General features: G+C 43.2%; 1 protein-coding gene and 1 pseudogene across 1 annotated transcript; one reads left to right on the plus strand and one right to left on the minus strand.

Moving 5' to 3' along the window:
* Window positions 1–19,543, minus strand: part of LOC135877972 (up-regulator of cell proliferation-like) — a 778,396-nt pseudogene that overhangs the window by 176,690 nt on the left and 582,163 nt on the right.
* Window positions 18,538–19,494, plus strand: LOC135877470 (olfactory receptor 5AR1-like). Its single transcript, XM_065402907.1, has one exon. The coding sequence runs from the start codon at window positions 18,550–18,552 to the stop codon at window positions 19,492–19,494; it is 945 nt and encodes a 314-aa protein (XP_065258979.1). The 5' UTR covers window positions 18,538–18,549.

A 19,543-nucleotide genomic window follows, 5' to 3' on the forward strand; every position in this document is an offset into this window, starting at 1 on the left:
AAATCCAAATTTTGAAATTCCAGATAAGAATGAAATGTTGACATTTCAAACTTTGCAGAGGAATGGAAATTCCGAACAAGAATTTCAGTTCAGAAACATTGAAAAGATATTTTTTCAGTAATTTTAAAACAATAATGTAATGTAATATATTTAATATAATATAGACGATTAAATTAAAGTTTTAATATAATATAAAAGTAAATATGAAATAAAACAATACGATAGACTCAAAATGAAACATTTTTACCTTATCAGAGCAAAACATTTTGACATTATCAAGACAAAATGAGAAAGTAAGACATATTTTGGTTAGACATCTTCCCATCCAAAATTTAATCAAAATCAACGCATTCCTGCAAAGTGTTATTTTTTGTCAAATTGGCATTTGCTGACAGAATTGTTCCATCAAAATTGTTTTGACCATCTCTAGTTTTGGTGTTTCTAAAGATTGTTTTTCAGGATGTATATCGACTGGGAAGAAGTTAGACTGATGGCTTTTGAAAGTGCATCTCCTACGTCATGCACCAGAACATGCACTGCCTGTGACAATGGGAGGTTTCCCTAAAACACTGCTCCTCTCTTCAGCAGTCTGTGAGTGTGACTAGTCCCACATCTAGAGAACATAAATCTAGGAAATAGACCAGGTGGAGTGGGAGTTTGCTGATTCAGCTGTAGATAAAGAACGATGAGCCAGATGCTCAGCTCTCATGAATGGGAATTGACTTCAGTGGATCTACATTAACTGACACCAGCTGAGGATCTAGTGTTCTTAGAATATCTACCTCCAGAACAGTCCATCACCTGCACCTCATCACTGTACAAAATTAATGAAACAATCCACATCCTTGATCTCCCCCAGACACATGTGGCAAATATGCGGACTGGACACATTTCTTTACAATCAAAATACATTTTCAAAAAAATAGAAATAAAAGTTTTAATACTCTGAGATGCCCTCTATTTTGCAATATGTTATTCTTACCTAAGTAATCGCTTCCCTTTCTCAGAATGCGAGCGGCATGGGCATCATTTCCCTTGTCACTGTGCTTATCCTGCAACAGAAAAAAACAATATAAATGTGCTGTTCAGATAATCAGGAATCTGATTTCAGTGAGTCTGATCTCCACGTGAATTAGCTCTAAATGACAATTGTATCCACATGTCGGAACCAAAGGAGAAAATTTATACCATCTCCTTTGGAGCTTAAACGACAAACCTACAAGAGGGAGATGTCTGATGTTCTTGATCCCAAAGGGGATTGTTTTTGGAGGTCGGAGGGGTTGTTTATATTTGTTTTGGTGGCATATTGGGACAGAATCCTTGGAGTGCTGCCGAATATGAACATGAGGCCAGGCACAGGTGGGATTATTAGAACATCTTTCATGTCCCCTGGGAATAACTGCACATAATTGTGTTGCCTACAAAACCTGTGCAAACTCTCTGGTGATTCTTTTATCTCTTTTTTCAAAGTGAACCAGCTATTTTTCTCAGGCAGGAAACCTGAACAATCCCTCCAGTGCCTTGCACACTAGCCTGATACTCAGGAGACATGGTCATTTCCTTTCTCCATCATAGTCTTTCTGTGTGACGTAGGGCAAACCATTTAGTCTTTCTGTTCCTGCAGATTGGGGAAATTAACGCTTCCCTACCTCACAAGGATGTTGTGAGGATAAATATATTAAAGCTTCTGAGATACTCTGGTGATGGGGCCATATAAATAGAGCCGAGTCAATAACTGATTTTTCACTCGTACACTTTGCAGGCTTCCAGTTCTCAACTTGAGAGAGAGACAAGGTGGGTGAGGTAATAGCTTTTATTGGACCAACTTCTGTTGGTGAGAGAGAGACCAGCTTTTGAGCGTACATCGAGCTCTTTCTCAGGCCCTGGAAGGAACCAAACCCCTTTCCCACCACCCCCGGGAGGCAATGTAAATATTTATTTAAAAAAAAAACACAGTACTACCTGGATCTTACCATTATTAGCCTCCAGTCCTTCCTCGGAACTGGAAATGTTGTCTGAGCTGGTCAGGTATCGCCAGCTTCCCCAGGGCAATAACTATTCGCTTTGGCACTGGCATGGCTTTCCTAAATCGAAGCTTGTGGCACTCGAGGGTTGGGGTGATCTCATCACACATTCTGAAGTTCTGAAGCCATCGTTCGTCATCCCAGTTTTCCAAAATCATGCAATCTCACGACACCATGCTGGTTCTCCTGGACCAGAAGTGGCGGTCCATCCATGGCCATACCTTGGCAATACTGGCAGTCACCATATCTGTTCCATGGTGCCAGAGCAGATTGTTAGTCACCCATCATGGTCAGCCATCTTTGTCATGTCAGAAAGTTCTGTCCAGATTCCACCCAGCATCTTGCCAATTGCCCTGCCCACCTCATGAACACTCGTCCCTCAAGAAGGAGTGTTAGGAGTGCGAGTGCCAATGTAGGATACTGGCTTGTATTTTCACCTGAGATAGTATTTTAAGTTTTGTTTGCCTGTTTGATTTTTTGATAGATATATATATACACAGATTCTTACTAATATGTGTGAATAAAGGGACCCTTACTAAGGACAAAGACAGACACCATGTATGCTGCTTTTGCCTAAGTCAGATGGGTTTGTTAGTATAATGGGAACAGATAAGAGCAGTAAAAGTGTTACTGGGCATGGTGGGAGTGTAATATATGAGCACACACTTGAAGACTGCCTCAAGTCCTATCTCAAGGCAAGGTCAAACAACCAGTCGGGGGGGCAAAGGGTGATTGGGGGGAATGTAAAACACTAAAAGGCCAGAGAAATGCCTGCCCCTGACTGTAGCACAACCTCACTCCTTATCCCTCCCATGGGGCACAAAAGGGGTGGGATGAAGACCCCCAGACCCATGACCCTCCGAAACGGAGCGTGATCATAAGTTGTAAGGGGTGGGACAGTGGGCGTGCATTGCAGGTATAATTATACCTACTGAGGAGGTGGGGAACAGGACACTGGGAAACAAGGTTCTGTGACCTCAGAGTTATGGGACATGTTTGCTGGAAACTAAACCCAATAAACATTGCATTATCTGCACTTTGGGCTTCTGGTCAGCTTTCTGTCTGCATAACGAGAACCGGGGGCGTGAGAGGGTGAAGAGAAAACCTGCTAACAAGGAGCAGGAGCAGAACCACCATCCTTCCATGTCTTCCACCCAGTGTGGCCAGAGGGAGAGATGAGCGGGTACTGCCATGGGCAAATGTGTAAAAGGGATGGGCCGTGGCAACTGCACTCAGAAAGGCAGTTCCTAGAGTGTCTCCTGTGAGGCACAGAACCCTGGGATACTGCCTCTGAAGTGGTAGCGCTGCTCTGGCAGAACAAAAGTGGCAGTGTGGATGCAGGTATGTGGTCTACACAGGGTTTTACCTCTCTCCAGCACAGTATATGTGGACACTACACGCAGGTCTGAGGAATATGCAGGAGCATGTACACAGTCAACTATCCAAGTATGCATGCAAGTGTAGACGTAGCCAAAGGAGGGATATTCCAAAAGCACAAAGGTTAGATAATCACTCAGCTCCCAATGAGCATCTGTGGGAACTAGTTTCAGAGTAGTAGCCGTGTTAGTCTGTATCCGCAAAAAGAACAGGAGTACTTGTGGCACCTTAGAGACTAACAAATTTATTAGAGCATAAGCTTTCGTGGGCTACAACCCACTTCTTCGGAAGTGTTAGATTCCTAGAACTAGGAATCTAACAGCCCTTTTGTGCCTTTGAGCCTCAGTAGCACCTAAATGTTGGACTTATACGTCTCAAATGGCAATTAGTTACCTAACGTGCCTTTGTGGGTGTAGCTGAAACGTCTTAAAATTCTCTGACCCAAAATTCTGTGAACATCATCTTTGAACACATCTGGGGAGAGAACGTATGGCCGTCCATTGTATCCAGCAATGACATCATGGCATCTCGTATGCTCCCTTGTGGCTGTAAAGCCCAATTTGCAAGGAGCAAGATTTTAATGGATGTCACTTAGAAATAAGCAGGCTCCCGATGAAGACTTGGCATGATGCTTGCCCGTTTTTTCAATCAGTTTTTCTTGTGTGTCTTTCTCAAACGGTTTGATAGTTGTTGTCCTTTCAGGTCTCTCCTTGGCTGTGTCTTCAAACTTATCTATATTTATGTTGCATGAGTTGAGATTCTGTTTTAGGTTGTCTTTGAAGCATTTGTGTTGACCACCTTGCTTGTGCTTTCCAAGTTCCCTAATCCTGCAAACACATGTGCATGTGCTTAATTTTACTCATGCAAGTAGTCCAATTGACGTCAAAGGGATTACTCACATGCGTAAATTGAAGCACTCACATAAGAATGCTCAGGACTGGGATCTATGGTACTGAACTAATATGCCCTGGAGTCTATGGAAAGACTCCACTGAGTCCAATGGTCAATGCTCAGGCCCTTAATGAATGACAAGGGGGCTGGTATAGTTTTTTCAGATTGATTTTAGTGAGAAGGGGCAGATATTTTTTTATACACAGCTGTTCTCCGGGAGAAGGTGCCCCTGTACAAACTATCTCGGCTAATTTCTTAACTCCAGTTAAACTACAAATATGTTTACTTATTCATTACTCTGGCAGAGCAAGTGTTAATATTGACATTATATCTGTGTAATGAGTCATATGTTGTTTTCCTAACTATTCCCAATACATTTTCTTCCCTAATTAGATAATGACAGAATTGCTCAAAAAACAATGTTTTAATGAGGCCCACAGCAGCTTATTATAATCCATAATAATGGATGCTTTCTACAAAGTTCTCCTAACTTTGGGGAATTATGTCAACATGAACATTACTGGCATAACCAGTGCTGGACAATAGCATTTACTCTCTGTCCCTTTTTTTCCCTTTCAATATCTTCACTTTCAGGCCAAATTCATCTCTGGCATCATTCTTTTATGCCAGGGCTACATTTGGCCCATTTGTCCAAAGTCATGACAGATTAAACCAGATCACTGTGGGCGTGAGTCTATGATCCTTGCTCACATTGACTGGTACTTACTCATACCAGTAGCCTCAATGAAATCAAGTACTACTCAGTGCAAGTAAAGCAAGATAGGCTTAGGCTCCAAATAAACTAAGAAGAATTTTAATGCACACAAGACAGACAAGAAGGGGCTTTATCTGATACATAGCAATATGTTAGGGCATCTCGAAACTATAGGCTCGATTCTGATGTCCTTACACTGAATAGCCTCTTACTCTGAGATTGGTCTCACTGACTTCCGCAGGACTACCTGCTGAAAAAGTGTGGATAAGGGTATCAAAATCTGCCATTAAAAAGGCAAAAAACGATGTTAGGGAAATAACCAGAATCTCCGATTTAATCTGGAAAAAACAGTGCAATCCTCAGAGTGTTTTACGTCAATGCAACATTAATATAAATCAGTGTCGAAACTGATGGTTAAGTGAAACACAATTGGCCAGATTCTCAGCTAGTGTAAATCAGCATCACTCCACTGATGTTAATGGGCCAGAAACCCCAGCTAATGTAACTTGATGGAGTGCCACTTAAATCGAGGTGGCTATATCTCCAGCGAGTGTAAATCATCTTTGCTCCACTGAAATGAATTGTGCTCCAGCTCCAGTTCATGTAAGCTAGCATCACTACATTGCAATCAATGGGGCCAGATCCCCAGCAGGTGAAAATCAGCATTAGCTCCATTGGCGCTAATGGGTGAGACCCCCAGCTTTAGTAAATAGGTGGAGCTCTACTGAAGGCATTGGATCAGAACCATAACTGGTCAAAATTGGTGTCATTCCATTGAAGCCAGTGGAGCTTCATACATTTATACAAGAAGAGGATCTGGCCCTTATGCTCATAGGATTTCCCAAAGCACATAAATGACATAGGGGCTCAAACCCCTGATTGGGGCAGTGGTCTGGCTCTTTGGCGGATAATGTCTTTAACTTGTAACCTGGTGTAGATATGTAACCCACACACCTCCTGGGTGTGGTGTTCTGTCCCATCTGGTGGCCCTGAGACCACTTAGAGAGAGATTAATGAGTGTGCCCTACAGCCTTAATTAAGAGCCATGTGGCTTTTAGCTCATGTGGTAGAGGCTCATGCACTAAGCTGCAGAGGTCCTAGGTTCGATCCTGCCCGCCAACGACCGGGATCCCCATCCACAGGGGCAAGTGTGAATTGTCTTATGTTCACAGCTTCCTAATCATAACCCTGCAGAGTGTGGGGAAGTTCTGGGGGCAGACTCTTGTTCCATGACTGAACTAACCTGTAGAAGCTACCAGTTCCCCTCTGTCTCAGAAACATAGGGATTAGCAGACAGGATCAGACACAAGGTTTATCTAGTCCAATAGCCTGTCTATGGCAGTGGCTTATACCATATGCTTCTAAGGAAAGTGTAAGAACCTCACAGTAGGCAGATGTGGGAGAATCTGCCCCCAACATTAGGTCTCCTCCTAATCTCCAATAGTTAGAGATTAGTTTAAACCTTCAAGCATGAGATTTAATCTCTCTCCCAAAAATATTTTCTTTAATTATAACTCTTGATATTCTGCATATGCATATAAATATCCTATCCCTTTTTGAACCTCACTAAATTCTTGACCACAATTACTTCTTGTGGCAATGAGTTCCCTAGAATAATCATACATTTTGTGAAAATTGACTTCCTTGTCTTGATTTTGAATTTCCTAACTTTTAATTTGATTGATTTTTCTCCTGTTCTTGTGTTATGAGACCGGAGAAGAGATGTTCTTGATCTACCTTCTATAGACAATTCAGTCTCCACCAATTGGAGAATGAAAACAATGGTATATTAGGCAATGGTCTGTTTCCTTCTTGGCATTTTGTCAGCGGCCCATGCAGTGGTTATTCTGACGTTGTTTAATCAGTTCTCCCTAAGAATCATCTGCATTGTCAACTTTGTCCATAACCCTCCCTGACTTTTTATAGGTCCATATCTGAGTCTGCACTGGAATCAGAGTGAATTTCACATGATCTATGAGGTTTATGGAAATATTTTCCACATACCAGGCCCTGAGTTCTCTCTCTGATCCCACATGATTGAGATGTGCTGTTCTCTGCAGTCCTGGCCTCCTTAAAATTCTGTAACGGTAGTGCTGGAATGGAGATTCTGTGATCTTAGCACACTGGGAGTTGAGCACAGTCTAACGAGAGAGAATATAAAATGTATGGGCCTGTATATTTAACTGCGTCCTCTATTGAGATGCAATTTCAGAATAGCTCAGGTATTTGTATGATTTCAGCATCCTTTTACCTACAGAGGGCACCCAACCTAAAGCACTAATGGTAACTGCAATTCACCTTTAAATCAAGTATAAGAGGCCTGTGATTTACAAACAGAATTTCTTGAGGTCTGGCCTTACTGATTACAACAAAACTGCAGACACCCTCTCAGTAGAATGCTGGAAGTGTGCTACTCCCATAATAACCCAGTGGTCGGTGGATTGAAACCAGGGTCAGCTAGCCCTGGCCTGTTTCTTATTTATGGGTATAAAATGGCCATGAATAAAGTTAGTCTGGAAAGTGGAAGAAGGTTTCTAACCATCAGAGGAGTGACGTTCAGGAACAACCTCCCTCTAGAGCTAGTGGAGTTATACAACCTAACTAGATTTAAAGTGGAACTGAATAAGTTTATGAATGGGATTTTATCATGTTGCTGCCTGCAACAGCAGTAGACTGGACTCAATGACCTGGGGAGGGGGGGTCACTTCCTGTCTTATGTTCCTATTGGGATTGCCAATATTAACGAGCCCGCATTATGCACAATCATTTTTGGTGCAATCAGAGAAATCAGGATGGTGACACAGAGAACTTGCCCCTCTCTCACAGCTGTTTATTGATTTTTAAAAAAAAAAATCAATAATGATATTTATTGAGAAAATATCTTCCTGTATATCATCCTTCTAATGGCGTCCTTCACCTCCTTGTTTCTCAGGCTGTAGATCAGGGGGTTCAGCATAGGGAACACAGATGATGTTGTCTTGGTCCAAGGTGTAGCCAGAACCAGGTCATAAATACATAAAATCAGAGTACTGTAGAAGGTAGTGACAGCTGTCAGGTGAGAGGCACAGGTACAGAAAGGTTTGAGTCTCCCTTAACAGAGTGGATCTTCAGGATGGTGTAGTAAGAAGATGGCCTGAAACATAAGGCCGTGTATCAGAGGCCTGGTGTGAGGCCTGAGCTAAAGTAATCAAAACTTTGCAGATATAAAGCAAAGCCAAGCTGTGAGCAAGAGGCAGGCCTCGTTCACAGAATCTGGCAAGAACAGGGCTGATATTGCAGAAACACACATGCTTAAGTAGTGGTAGGCACAAGAATATATACGCCAACACATTCCAGAAAGATGGCACCAGAACACCTTGATACCAAACACATTCCCCAGAGATAACAGGAGCACGCTGACCCATCTTAAGGATAAGGTCAGGATGATATCATGATGGATAGAGATGTTTTAATCAAACCAACATGTACAAGGTAATGGGCAGCCCTTGGACCCGTCAATGGGTGGCACCTTAATACGTCAGAGGGTGTCACTCTGATATGTCAGGGGCAATACGTAACTTGTTTGTATTGGTGTATAAAGTTGTATCTCAGAGGGAGTGTCTTTGGCCAGCCTAGGGAACAGTGGAAAGTCCTGCCACTGACTGAGCTGCGTCCATTGTCACGAGCAAACATGTCTTACTCTCCATCCAGGCGCTATTACCGGGCTTTGTTGACAGTAAACCTGGCCGGGTGCCTTCGCTGAAAATCGAATCTGTGGATTTATTGGGCTGTTTAATTGAGGTCTGCTATCTCTGCTATCTTCACAGAGCTAGGACAGCACACTGAAAGAACACACACCCAGCCAACATCTGACCACAGATGGCTACGAGGATGTACATATAAGAGACTAGAACAGCTAGGATAGTAATCATGACAAATATAGTCGACAAGGTGAAATGAATAACATCTGTGTGGTGTATGTCAGAGCAGGACAGGTTAAGGATGGGGAGGGATGTCACAGAAGAAATGATTGCTGACACTGGAGTGACAGAAAGACAAGCTGAATATAGAAATTGTTCGGGCAGTTGAATTCACAAAGACACAACAACTATCAGTGCACAGTTTCCTGGACATGATGACCCTCTAGAGCAGTGGGTTACAGATGACTGTGAAGCGGTCAGAGGCCATCGTGGCCAGAAGGCATCATTCATTGGTCGCAAAGACACAGACAAAGAAAAATTGCACAGCGCATTCAGTGAATGAAATGATTCTATTACTCTCTGCTACAGAACTCATGCGCATCCTAGGTGCAATGACAGAGGAATAACCAATATCTACAATGGACAGATTACAGAGGAAGAAGCACCTAGGGGTGTGAAGATGGGAGTCAATCCTGATGAAAACAATCATCGCAAGATTCCCTACCAGGATGATAATATAGCTTGGTAGGAACAACATGAAGAGTGGGACCTGCAGCTCTGGGTGGTCCATGAATCTCAGAAAAATCAACTGTGTCACATTGGTATGAGGGGGGAAAAATCTAAATTTGCAAGTAAACAGGAGCCAAAAAGGGACCATGTGTGGATTCCTTGCAATAACTCTGACTGCTCCTGTGAAATAGTGTGTCTTGGGGAATGTACTATGGGTTATGCACACACTTCCCCCTGGAGCTAGTGCACGGTCTCCGCACAGAAACACAGCACACTGTGCACTGTTTTGCATTCAATTAAATACATGCAGAGATTCCGTCACAATATGAGAGACTGTCCAAATCTGAATCGTTCCCATGCCAGAAATGTCCCTTAGGGCACAGGCCTTTGCCATCCCTGTCTCCCCCGCACACCCTCTCTGTTGTTAATCGGATTAGTTTGGAAAGGAGGGAAATCATCTCTTGTAAATGTATAGACAATAACGAATGGTATAGGATGTTTTCATTTACACTGGTTTTCTCTTCCGGCTTCCAACAATGTCAGTGGGAGTTGATGGCACTTGGCACCACTGAAACTCAGAGCAAGGGTCCTACGAAGGATCTGTGTCCCACGCTGTGAATCCCCAGCAGAAAGATGTTGCAGGGATAGTATGTACCTGTAGAGACATTCATGTCACTGAATGTCTTTTTTCTTCCTGAAGGCTAGATATTAAATGGAAAGATCTGCTCAACTTTATAGAGTCACTGGCATCAAAGGGCAATAATACATTTAGGTAACCATAAGTGCTAGCTAACATAAGGACCGTAACAGGTTCTAAAAATAGGGTTTTTTTCTGATTGGGTATATCTATGCACCATTCCAAGGTGTGATTTCAGCTTGGGTATTCCTCAATCCCTATGGCAGTGGGTACAGAGTAGACATGGGTAGGAAAAAGATTTCCCATCCCCTGAACATTTTCAAGATTTCAAAATATTTTCCCATTCTGTATTGGGATGAAACCTGGTCTTCTGGAAAAACTTCACAGAAAATGAGAGATAGAGAAGCCCAACGCATGAATAGCCAGTAGCCCAGTAAAAAGAACAGGAGTACTTGTGGCACCTTAGAGACTAACAAATTTATTAGCCAGTAGCCCAGTGGTTACGGCACTCATCTAGGATAAGGGATAAACTGGTGGATTTTCAACAGCTCCAGGGAGACCAGCTGACCGTCGCTAACGTGACTTGGTCCTCCAGCTAAGCCCCAGATACCACCACTAAAAATGCCACCAAGCAATTGCCTGGTGGGTCAGGATGACTTGACCACCACAGAAAAGGTTGGGGGAGAAAGGATGCTGGGGAGAATGTAGTAACATTTATAGAAAGGGGTGCATCAGTTTGTCATCATCCAAGTCCAAAGAGGATGGAGCTTGGCTGTTTTCAGTAGTAGCAGATGACAGAACAAGGGGCAATGGTCTCAAGTTGCAGTGGGGGAGGTCTAGGTTGGATATTAGGAAACATTATTTCACTAGGAGGGTGGTGAAGCACTGGAATGGGTAACCTAGGGAGGTGGTGGAATCCCCATCCTTAGAGGTTTTTACGGCCTGGCTTGACAAAGCCCTGGCTGGGATGATTTAGTTGGGGTTCAAGCAGGGGGGATGGACTCGCTGATCTCCTGAGGTCTCTTCCAACCCCAATCTTCTATGATTCTATGTCCATCATCTGTAGCGCCATTCCCCATAGCGCTCTTCCCTCTAGGAAAACCCACACTTTCTTGTGGACGCTGGTCCTGAGGCCATGCCCAACACTCCCCAAACTCAATATTCCCCCCTCAGGTAATCACAACTCCTTCTTCCCCTTTTGAGAGCTGTTTTATTTTCCCCTCCTTAGCATTGCTTCAGTCTACTTAGGTATTGCCTCTACTCCTAACTCTTCTGGACTGAGTTAGGTCTGGCTTATATAGTCCCCAGACTCCTTCTACTCACAACAGCCACTGGAAGGAGTAGATAATTAGAATCAGCTGCTTGGCTTCTATTTTTTTGTTTGTTTTGTTCCCCCATGTGGTTCATACTGTCACATGAGGGAGACTCAGATTCAAGACCCCGTTCCAAATCAGGCACTTGGACCTGGGTCTCACGTCCCAGATCAGGCTTACAACCACTCGGCTATCGAGATAGACTTTCTTTCTCAATGAATCCTTTATTATTCATACAAAGTGGAACAGCTCCAACAGGAGAGACTGAGAGACTGAGATGCACCATAGAATAGAAAACAGGGCAGACATTAGGGCACTCACCTGTCATATTGGCAATATAAATCTATTTCCCTGCTCTTAATTAGGCAGAGAAGGGACTTGAATATGGGTCTCCCACATCCCAGGTGAGTGCCCTGATAGCTGGGATTTTGCTATTTTGGGGGTTGCTCTCTCTATGGCTCTGGAGTTTAACCAGAAATTCCATCCTGAACCTGAGAAATGTTTAATCAAAACTGAGACATTCCAACTAAAACATTTCGATTTGTCAAATCCATATTTTTGGTGGAAAATCCATTTTATTAAAAAGCTCCCAGCCGGCTTGAGTGCAGAGAATGGACAGGGCCCAATTGTGAGCAGCTGTTCAGGATTTTGTTTTAGCCTCATCATTCAATGTGTGGGCCCAGGTGTGACAGGGGCTGGGCAAGAGCTGGTCACTCAGCCCCTTGTCACGCCAGCTCCCATTAAGGGAAGCAAATTGGAGCTGGCTAGAAAAACCTGCACCTAATTGGTGAATGGGAGACAGTTACCCACCCAATTAGCCTGGGGCTATAGAAAAGGCTGGGAGGAAGGAAGCCAAAAGTAAGGGAGGCCAAGGGAGTGGTGGTAGAGATAGTGCAGTGCTCCTAGGTGTAGACATGAGAACCCAAGCTGTGTATGGCAAAAAGGTGGTGGGAACAGAACCTGTAAGTGAATGACACCAGTGGTTACTGAACCTCAGGGTTTCTGAGTGACTTGTCAGCCCAGCAGGTACCAAGAGGGCTGTGCTATACCAGGTCTTATTTAAACTATTCTAACCCTGCTCTGAAAACAGAATTTATAATTTGCTTGTGTGCTTTTTCTATGGTGTTTATCACTATAGTGTCTGAATTTATTTTCAAATACCCCTGTGAGGTAGGGAACTCAAGCACAGAGAAATTAAGATCAAAACTTGCTGCTAATTTTGGGTGCCTAATTGGAGACCCTGCAACAGCCCAGATCTGGAATTGCTGGGAAAATCCTGCTCAGCCCCCAGAATCCCTGGGATGTTGCCTCCCCAGGGCAGATGGAATCTTGAGGGGATTAAACTGGGAAGCTCTAGCAAATCTTCATTGATCCTGTGTGCACAGCCATTTTTCAAATAGTCAAATTTGGGCTGATTTTCATGGGAATTGCATAAGGCACCGCCCTATCAAATTGCAAGTCACTGCTGCAAAGCTGGGGGTCACCAGAGCTTCTCAGAGGAAAAGGCATCAGCTATATATATATGGGCAAAACAATGTCTTTTTTCCCCCTAGCTTCAGTCTCAGAAATGGCAAACCAAGCTGAAATTTTCCAAATAAATACATTTCAATCTGAGGCAGGCAGCAGCCTTTTAAGTCAGGTCAATACACCGACATGAAACATTTCAATTTTGGAATGTCCAAGTGTTTCATGTTGATCAAAAATTTCAAACAAAACATTTTGACATTTCGAAAAGGACATTTTTCAGAATTTCCATTCTGTTCAAAATGTTAATATTTTAACTTTTTTGCCTTGATTTGGGATGCAGACACATGTTGAAAAGTCAGTTTTTCCTATGGCATGGAAATGCTGAATTTCACTCAGCTCTACCCTGTAGCATAGCCTCCGTTGCATCAGGGTAAAGGTGTTTTATTCTAGGCTAATGCTAGGGAGAAAGCACTCGTGCAATGTGATAGGGAGCTTTGGGGTGCAATGGCTAGTCCATGATCCCTGCTAAAGGGCCTGGTGATGCAAAGATTGGGGGTTCACCTGAATCAAGACTTTCAAAATTTCCTTTATGGCCTGTGTTACACAGGACGTCAGACTAGCTGGTTACAATGGTCCTCTCTGGCCTATAATGTATGGACCTATTCCAGTATATGGCACCTTTATATTGGTATAACATCATCAACACTGATGCTTATACCAGTATAATTATTATCAGTAGACAAACTCATCCCTAGCAGATATAGCAAGACCTGTAAATCTTTCGGCTGTAGGCCAGATCCAAGTGTTGGCACGTGGCAGAGATGAAACCTGTACTCCTAAATCTAATTGCCACTTTGGGCATCTCAATTCAGAACCAGGCCCCATTGCTATTCCTGAAATCCCCACTCAGCTGAGGCCAAACCCTATAGGTGCCTAAACTCACTTGGCACCTACATTTTTGCAGTAAAAGCTCCTTTGTGCCTGTTTCAGCCTTTGAGTATGCACACGGCTACTTCTTTCTGAGCATGGAGATGCTCGGCCCTTCCACCTCACAGGAGAAGAGATTTGACCACCTCTCCTGTGGGCACTCTAGCCGCTGAAGTATGGGATATTCTGGTGTGGTAGTCTCTCCTGTTGGAGCTGTTCTACTTTGGACTCTGTGATTTATTATCCCCAACCTCCAGGAGACATAAAAGACATTTTAACTATCTCTTCTGAGGTTCACGCTGCTTCAGGGATTTTGTCCCTAGTTGCCACCGATCCAAATAAGAATCACTTGTGTCAGCCACACACCATTCTACTGGGATCGGTGATAACACACCTCTTTCTCCACAGGTCGGCTTAATCCACTCAGCTCTGACAGAGTAGAAATAAATATTCTCTCGATCTTTTAGACGTTAAATTAGATTCCCTGTCATCAGCTTTTTGGATATTTTGACTTGCTATTTATTTTTGGCTTTTCTGCTTCAGAATAAAACACAGTGGAAAAAGGTACATGATGCTACAGGATTGCTTATGTTGACGGTATCTATTTGCAGAAAAACCAAATAGTGTAAGATAAATAGCAGACAGAGAAAACCATAAAATATAATCTCTTGTTTTCTTATGTCTTATTTTGCCATCTCATTTATTTAGTCTCAAATGTGTTCTTTTGTGTGATGAATTGTGGTGCTAGCTCAAAAATTCTAGAGCAGATCTGGTGCTGGAGTGACCATTTGAAGAACTGAAGTTCTCTATTTACACACAGAATGGGTACAGCATAAATTAAAGGCAACTCAAGAGTCCAGTCTACAATAGTACATCTCCTTCTGACAGTCTGCAGGGCAAGGCTGATGCACACCAGCAGGTAAGAGGACCAGACACAGAGTCCTCAGAAAACTTTCTGTCACACACCTGGTTGTGTGCCTGTTCTGGGGAGGAACATAATATTTCTGCCTCAGCTTAATATCACTTGTAAGTCAGTACTCTCGGTTCTGTCATTGACACTGGGGATCAAGCCCAGGACCTCGGGATCTAAAAAAATGAACTACCTGATTTAAAATGTCTGTTTGTGTTAGCTCTGTGTGGTCCAGCCTCTGGAGGGGGACAGAGAACTATGAAGTGTGAGCTTAGGTTACACAATCAAGCACCTTTATCAGCTCTATATTTAATAATAATAAAAAGAATCCAGCATTTACTACTGGAGGAGCTAGTCGTGTTCCCTGTATTAGGTTACTGAGCACTTTCCATTCTAACAGCTTCTTGCATTCTTGTTTTCGAGAAGCTAAAACATCTCCATTGTTTGCAACAAGTTTTTGAAATTTAGTTGGGAGAAAGCCCTCAGACTTGAGAAGAGCATTTTTGGTTTTGTTGTTTTGTTTTTTCCCCATGAAATTCTATTCAGGTTTAGCTGAGTTATAGCTTTTGACAACCACTGTCACCCCTTTCTTGCTTCAGTTGTGAGCAAAATTTGAGCTTCCTGCCAGTATAATACCTGTATTCTAAACAGATGGGCCCGTGTTACCACCAAAAAAAGCAGCAGATGTTGACAATGTTGCACCTGGAATAGTGACTGCTTCTGGATCTGCTCAACCAGAGTTGATTGAGGCAGGAGAGAGCCACCTCTGCATTACATACATGGCCCAGTGGTTCATTCCCGTCTCTGAGGATTTTATGTGGGCAGGCTCTCCCCTAGTTTCCCCAGAGGAAGAGAGAGGTAGAATACTGGGCCAGGCTCCCAGCAGATCCTACACATCTCCCCGGTCAGCTATAGGAAAACAGCCTGCTCTTGCAAAGGCCTGTAGCGCAAGTGGTAGAAGTCTGTAATGCACTGCAGGTGGTTACAGGTGCAAACCAAGAGGATGCAGAATGGAGGTGTTGTGACGGAATTGAGTTTTGCCTTTTTATAAACCCAGGAAATTACATATGCAAAACTATATTAACAGAACATCATTTAGGTTGTCTACTCAGTCACCCAAAAGTTAGTCTGTTCTATACTCTGAATAAGGCAGGGATCCAGTGGTTCTAAGAAAAAACAGCATGTGATAATGTAATTAAAGACTATCATAATGCAAACACCCAAGAGGGCAGAATTAAGGTTGCATGGGCAACCACAAATCTGGCATTTCCTAATTTTCAATTGTGGAACTTTTCAACCTTAATAAAGTCTTTTGAGCAGGTTTTTTTTGTATGTTTTATTTTGGGGGGTGGGGGGAGGAGGGGTTGATTCATAGTATAAATATTAAGAACAGTTACATTAGGTATGACACAGACATTTGCAAGGGATGTAAACCCTCATGCTTCAGAGCACGAGGCAACCACTAATTGCCTGGATGTAGGGTGAAAATACCCCTATAGGCATGTTATTGAACAACTTCCTACTGCGAGGGCTTTGCCCCTTTATCTGAAGCACACAGCAAAGACTGCCAATGCATAGACAATACTCAATTAGATGCATCATTTGTCTGATCTGGTATGGAAATTCCTATGTTCCCTATATTTACTAAAAATAATTTCATTTCTTTTTACTCGTCTAGCACAGGTGTCAAGACAGAGGGAATATGCAGAATCTGGAGATCTGTGTTTTTCCAGTAACTAGGAAACTCCCAAATTATCTCCAACTCATTTTCTTTCTATCCTAAAGATTACAATCGGACATGAGATGCTTTGCTCCCATCCGCACACATCTCACATTGTGTTACCATGTCACTGGCTAGATTCTGATCTCAGTCACACAAGTGTGAATGTATAGTTCAGCTGAAGTCAATTGGTTAATGAGGAGTCAAACCAGTCCATATCTTCCTCCACCAAATACAAACCACAATGGAATTTACTGAGTGTACACCTACACCATGACGGGTAAGAAACGTCATTATTATTATCTTTTGAGCATTTCTTTGTGCATGTAGCAGTGAAATTCCATAGAAACATAACAGCCATACTGGGTCAGACCAAAGGTCTATCTAGCCCAGTATCCTGTCTTCCAACAGTGGCCAAAGCCAGGTGCCCCAAGCCAGGTGCCCCAGAAGGAATGAACAGAACAGGTAATCATCAAGTGATCCATCCCCTGTTGCCCATTCCCAGCTTCTGGCAAACAGAGGTTAGGGACACCATCCCTGCACATCCTGGCTAATAGCCATTGATAGACCTATCCTTCATGAATTTATCTAGTTCTTTTTTAAACCCTGCTATAGTCTTGGCCTTCACACCATCCTCTGGCAAGGAGTTCCACAGGTTAACTTAGTATTTATCCCTAGGAGATACATTTTCTCATTTCTAGGCTCTATGAATCTATGAGTCAAAAGTAATCATAGAATCAGTTACAGTCCACACCACCTACAAGTGTTATTACCTCTAGGAGGACTTGTAACAGGGAGGAAAAATAATGCACATGGTTACAAAGAATGTCTGTAAAATGTACACTGACTCCAATAGGACAGTGACACTTTAAGGCTACATAGACAGTGATACCAAACTTTTCCGCTAGGGCTGCCTCATATTAGGCCCTAAATCTATATTTAGGCACCTATATAAAAGGGGTACTGAGCATCTCTTGTGCCCTTTGAGGTCATTTAGATTAGGAAGAGAAAATCAATGACAATGAATAAACTCTATAGCAGGGGCCGGCAATCTGCGGCACACGTGCCAAAGGCGGCATGCGAGCTGATTTTTACTGGCACGCTGCTGCCAGCCGGGGTCCTGGCCGCCGGCCCCACTCAGCCCACTGTCTGCCTGGGTAAACGGAACCCCAGGCAGGCAGCAGGCTGAGCGGGGCCAGCGGCCGGGACCTGGTCTGGCAGGAGTCAGCAGACGGAACCCCAGACCGACAGCACGTGAGCCGCTGCCGGTCTGGGGTTCTATCCACCACCCCACTCAGCCCGTTGATGGTCTGGGGTTCCAACCGCTGGCCTCTTGCCAGCCGGGGTCCCGGCCGCCGCCCGCTCAGCCTGCTGCCTGCCTGGGGACACTGGAAAACTCAGCAAGGAAATACAAGGGCAAGGATCACACTAAACTGATAAGATCTGCATTTTAAGTTAATTTTAAATGAAGCTTCTTAAACATTTTAAAAACCTTATTTACTTTACAGACAACAATAATTTAGTTATATATTATAGACTTATAGAGCAAGACCTTCTAAAAACGTTAAAATGTATTACGGGCACGCGAAACCTTAAATTTCAGTGAATAAGTGAAGACTTGGCACACCATTTCTGAAAGGCTGCCGACCCCTGCACTATAGCATTGATTATTTGCATACATTGATAGGAGATTATTTGCCTCCCTTCTAAACTAAACACTCCCAATCTATATATCTCTTATTTTATAGATTTGACCCACTGGATGGTTTCATGCATATTAACACAGAGTAGGGTGACTAGAGGGCAAGTGTGAAAAATCGGGATGGGGATGGGGGGTAATAGGTGCCTATATAAGAAAAAGCCCCCAAAATCGGGACTGTCCCTATAAAATCGGGACATCTGGTCACCCTAACACAGAGTACACAATATTTCTGTCGCTGTAACATGTCCTATCTCTAATGGAAAGTTTGTGGGGAATACAAAGAGAACATTCCCTGGGAGTGTCCTTTGATGTATTTCAGCTGTATTATGTTTATACACTGTTTCCCAGGAACAATCACAGGGATTATGAGGGATCTGTATTCAGTACTTTATTGGCCAGTGATTAATTTTAATCTTTATTTTTTTTTCACCAGCAGAGGAGAGCGTTTCTGGAATAAATGGCAGAGAGAAACCACACCACGGTGACCGAGTTCATTTTCGTAGGATTCACAGATCATCCAGATCTACAGATCCCCCTCTTTATGTTGTTCCTAGTGATGTATGTGGTCAGCCTGATGGGGAATCTTGGGATGATAGCGTTAATCATGGTTGAAACCCGACTTCATACCCCCATGTACTTTTTCCTAAGCCAGATGTCCATTGTAGATATTGGATATTCCACGGCCATAGCTCCCAGGTTGCTAATGACCTTTGTAGCAGAGACTAGAACCATTCCTTTGATTGAGTGTGCGGCACAGCTATTCTTCGTCTGTTTCTTTGTGACCAATGAATGTTGCCTCCTGGCTGTGATTGCGTATGACCGCTTCAAAGCTATCTGTAATCCATTGCTATACAGAGCCATTATGTCCAAGAGACACTGTGTCCTGTTAGTGGCTGGTACATATGTATGTGGCTCTGTGAATTCAATTGTGCAAACTCTATTTATATTCAGTCTGTCCTTCTGCAGCTCCAATGTTGTCAACCATTTCTTCTGTGATGTGCCCCCCATGCTGAAGCTGTCCTGCTCTGACACCCACGTCACTGACCTTGTACTTTTCACTTTCTCTACTGTAATTGTCACGACTACTTTCCTGGGTGTCCTAATCTCCTACATGTGCATCTTTCTGGCCATTCTCAGGATCCGTTCTGCCAAGGGGAGACGCAAAACCTTTTCCACTTGCGCCTCCCACCTGACAGTCGTCACTATGTTTTATGGGACGCTGATATGTATATATTTAAGACCCAGTTCTAGCTACTTGATGGACCAAGACAAGGTTACCTCTGTGTTTTATGCCCTTGTGATCCCCATGTTGAACCCCCTGATCTACAGCCTGAGAAACAAGGAGGTAAATGATGCCTTTAAAAGGGTGATATACAGGAAGTTTTTTTCTTGGTCATTATAATCATTATATTTTAACCAATAAACAGTAGATGGAATAAGAGTGAGTTCTC

This window comes from Emys orbicularis, chromosome 4 (assembly GCF_028017835.1).
Source record: "Emys orbicularis isolate rEmyOrb1 chromosome 4, rEmyOrb1.hap1, whole genome shotgun sequence".
NCBI lineage: Eukaryota > Metazoa > Chordata > Testudines > Emydidae > Emys > Emys orbicularis.

Excerpts from the sequence above, each read along its gene's own strand:
- LOC135877470 (XM_065402907.1), top strand. The coding sequence starts at position 18,550 with ATGGCAGAGAGAAACCACACCACGGTGACCGAGTTCATTTTCGTAGGA.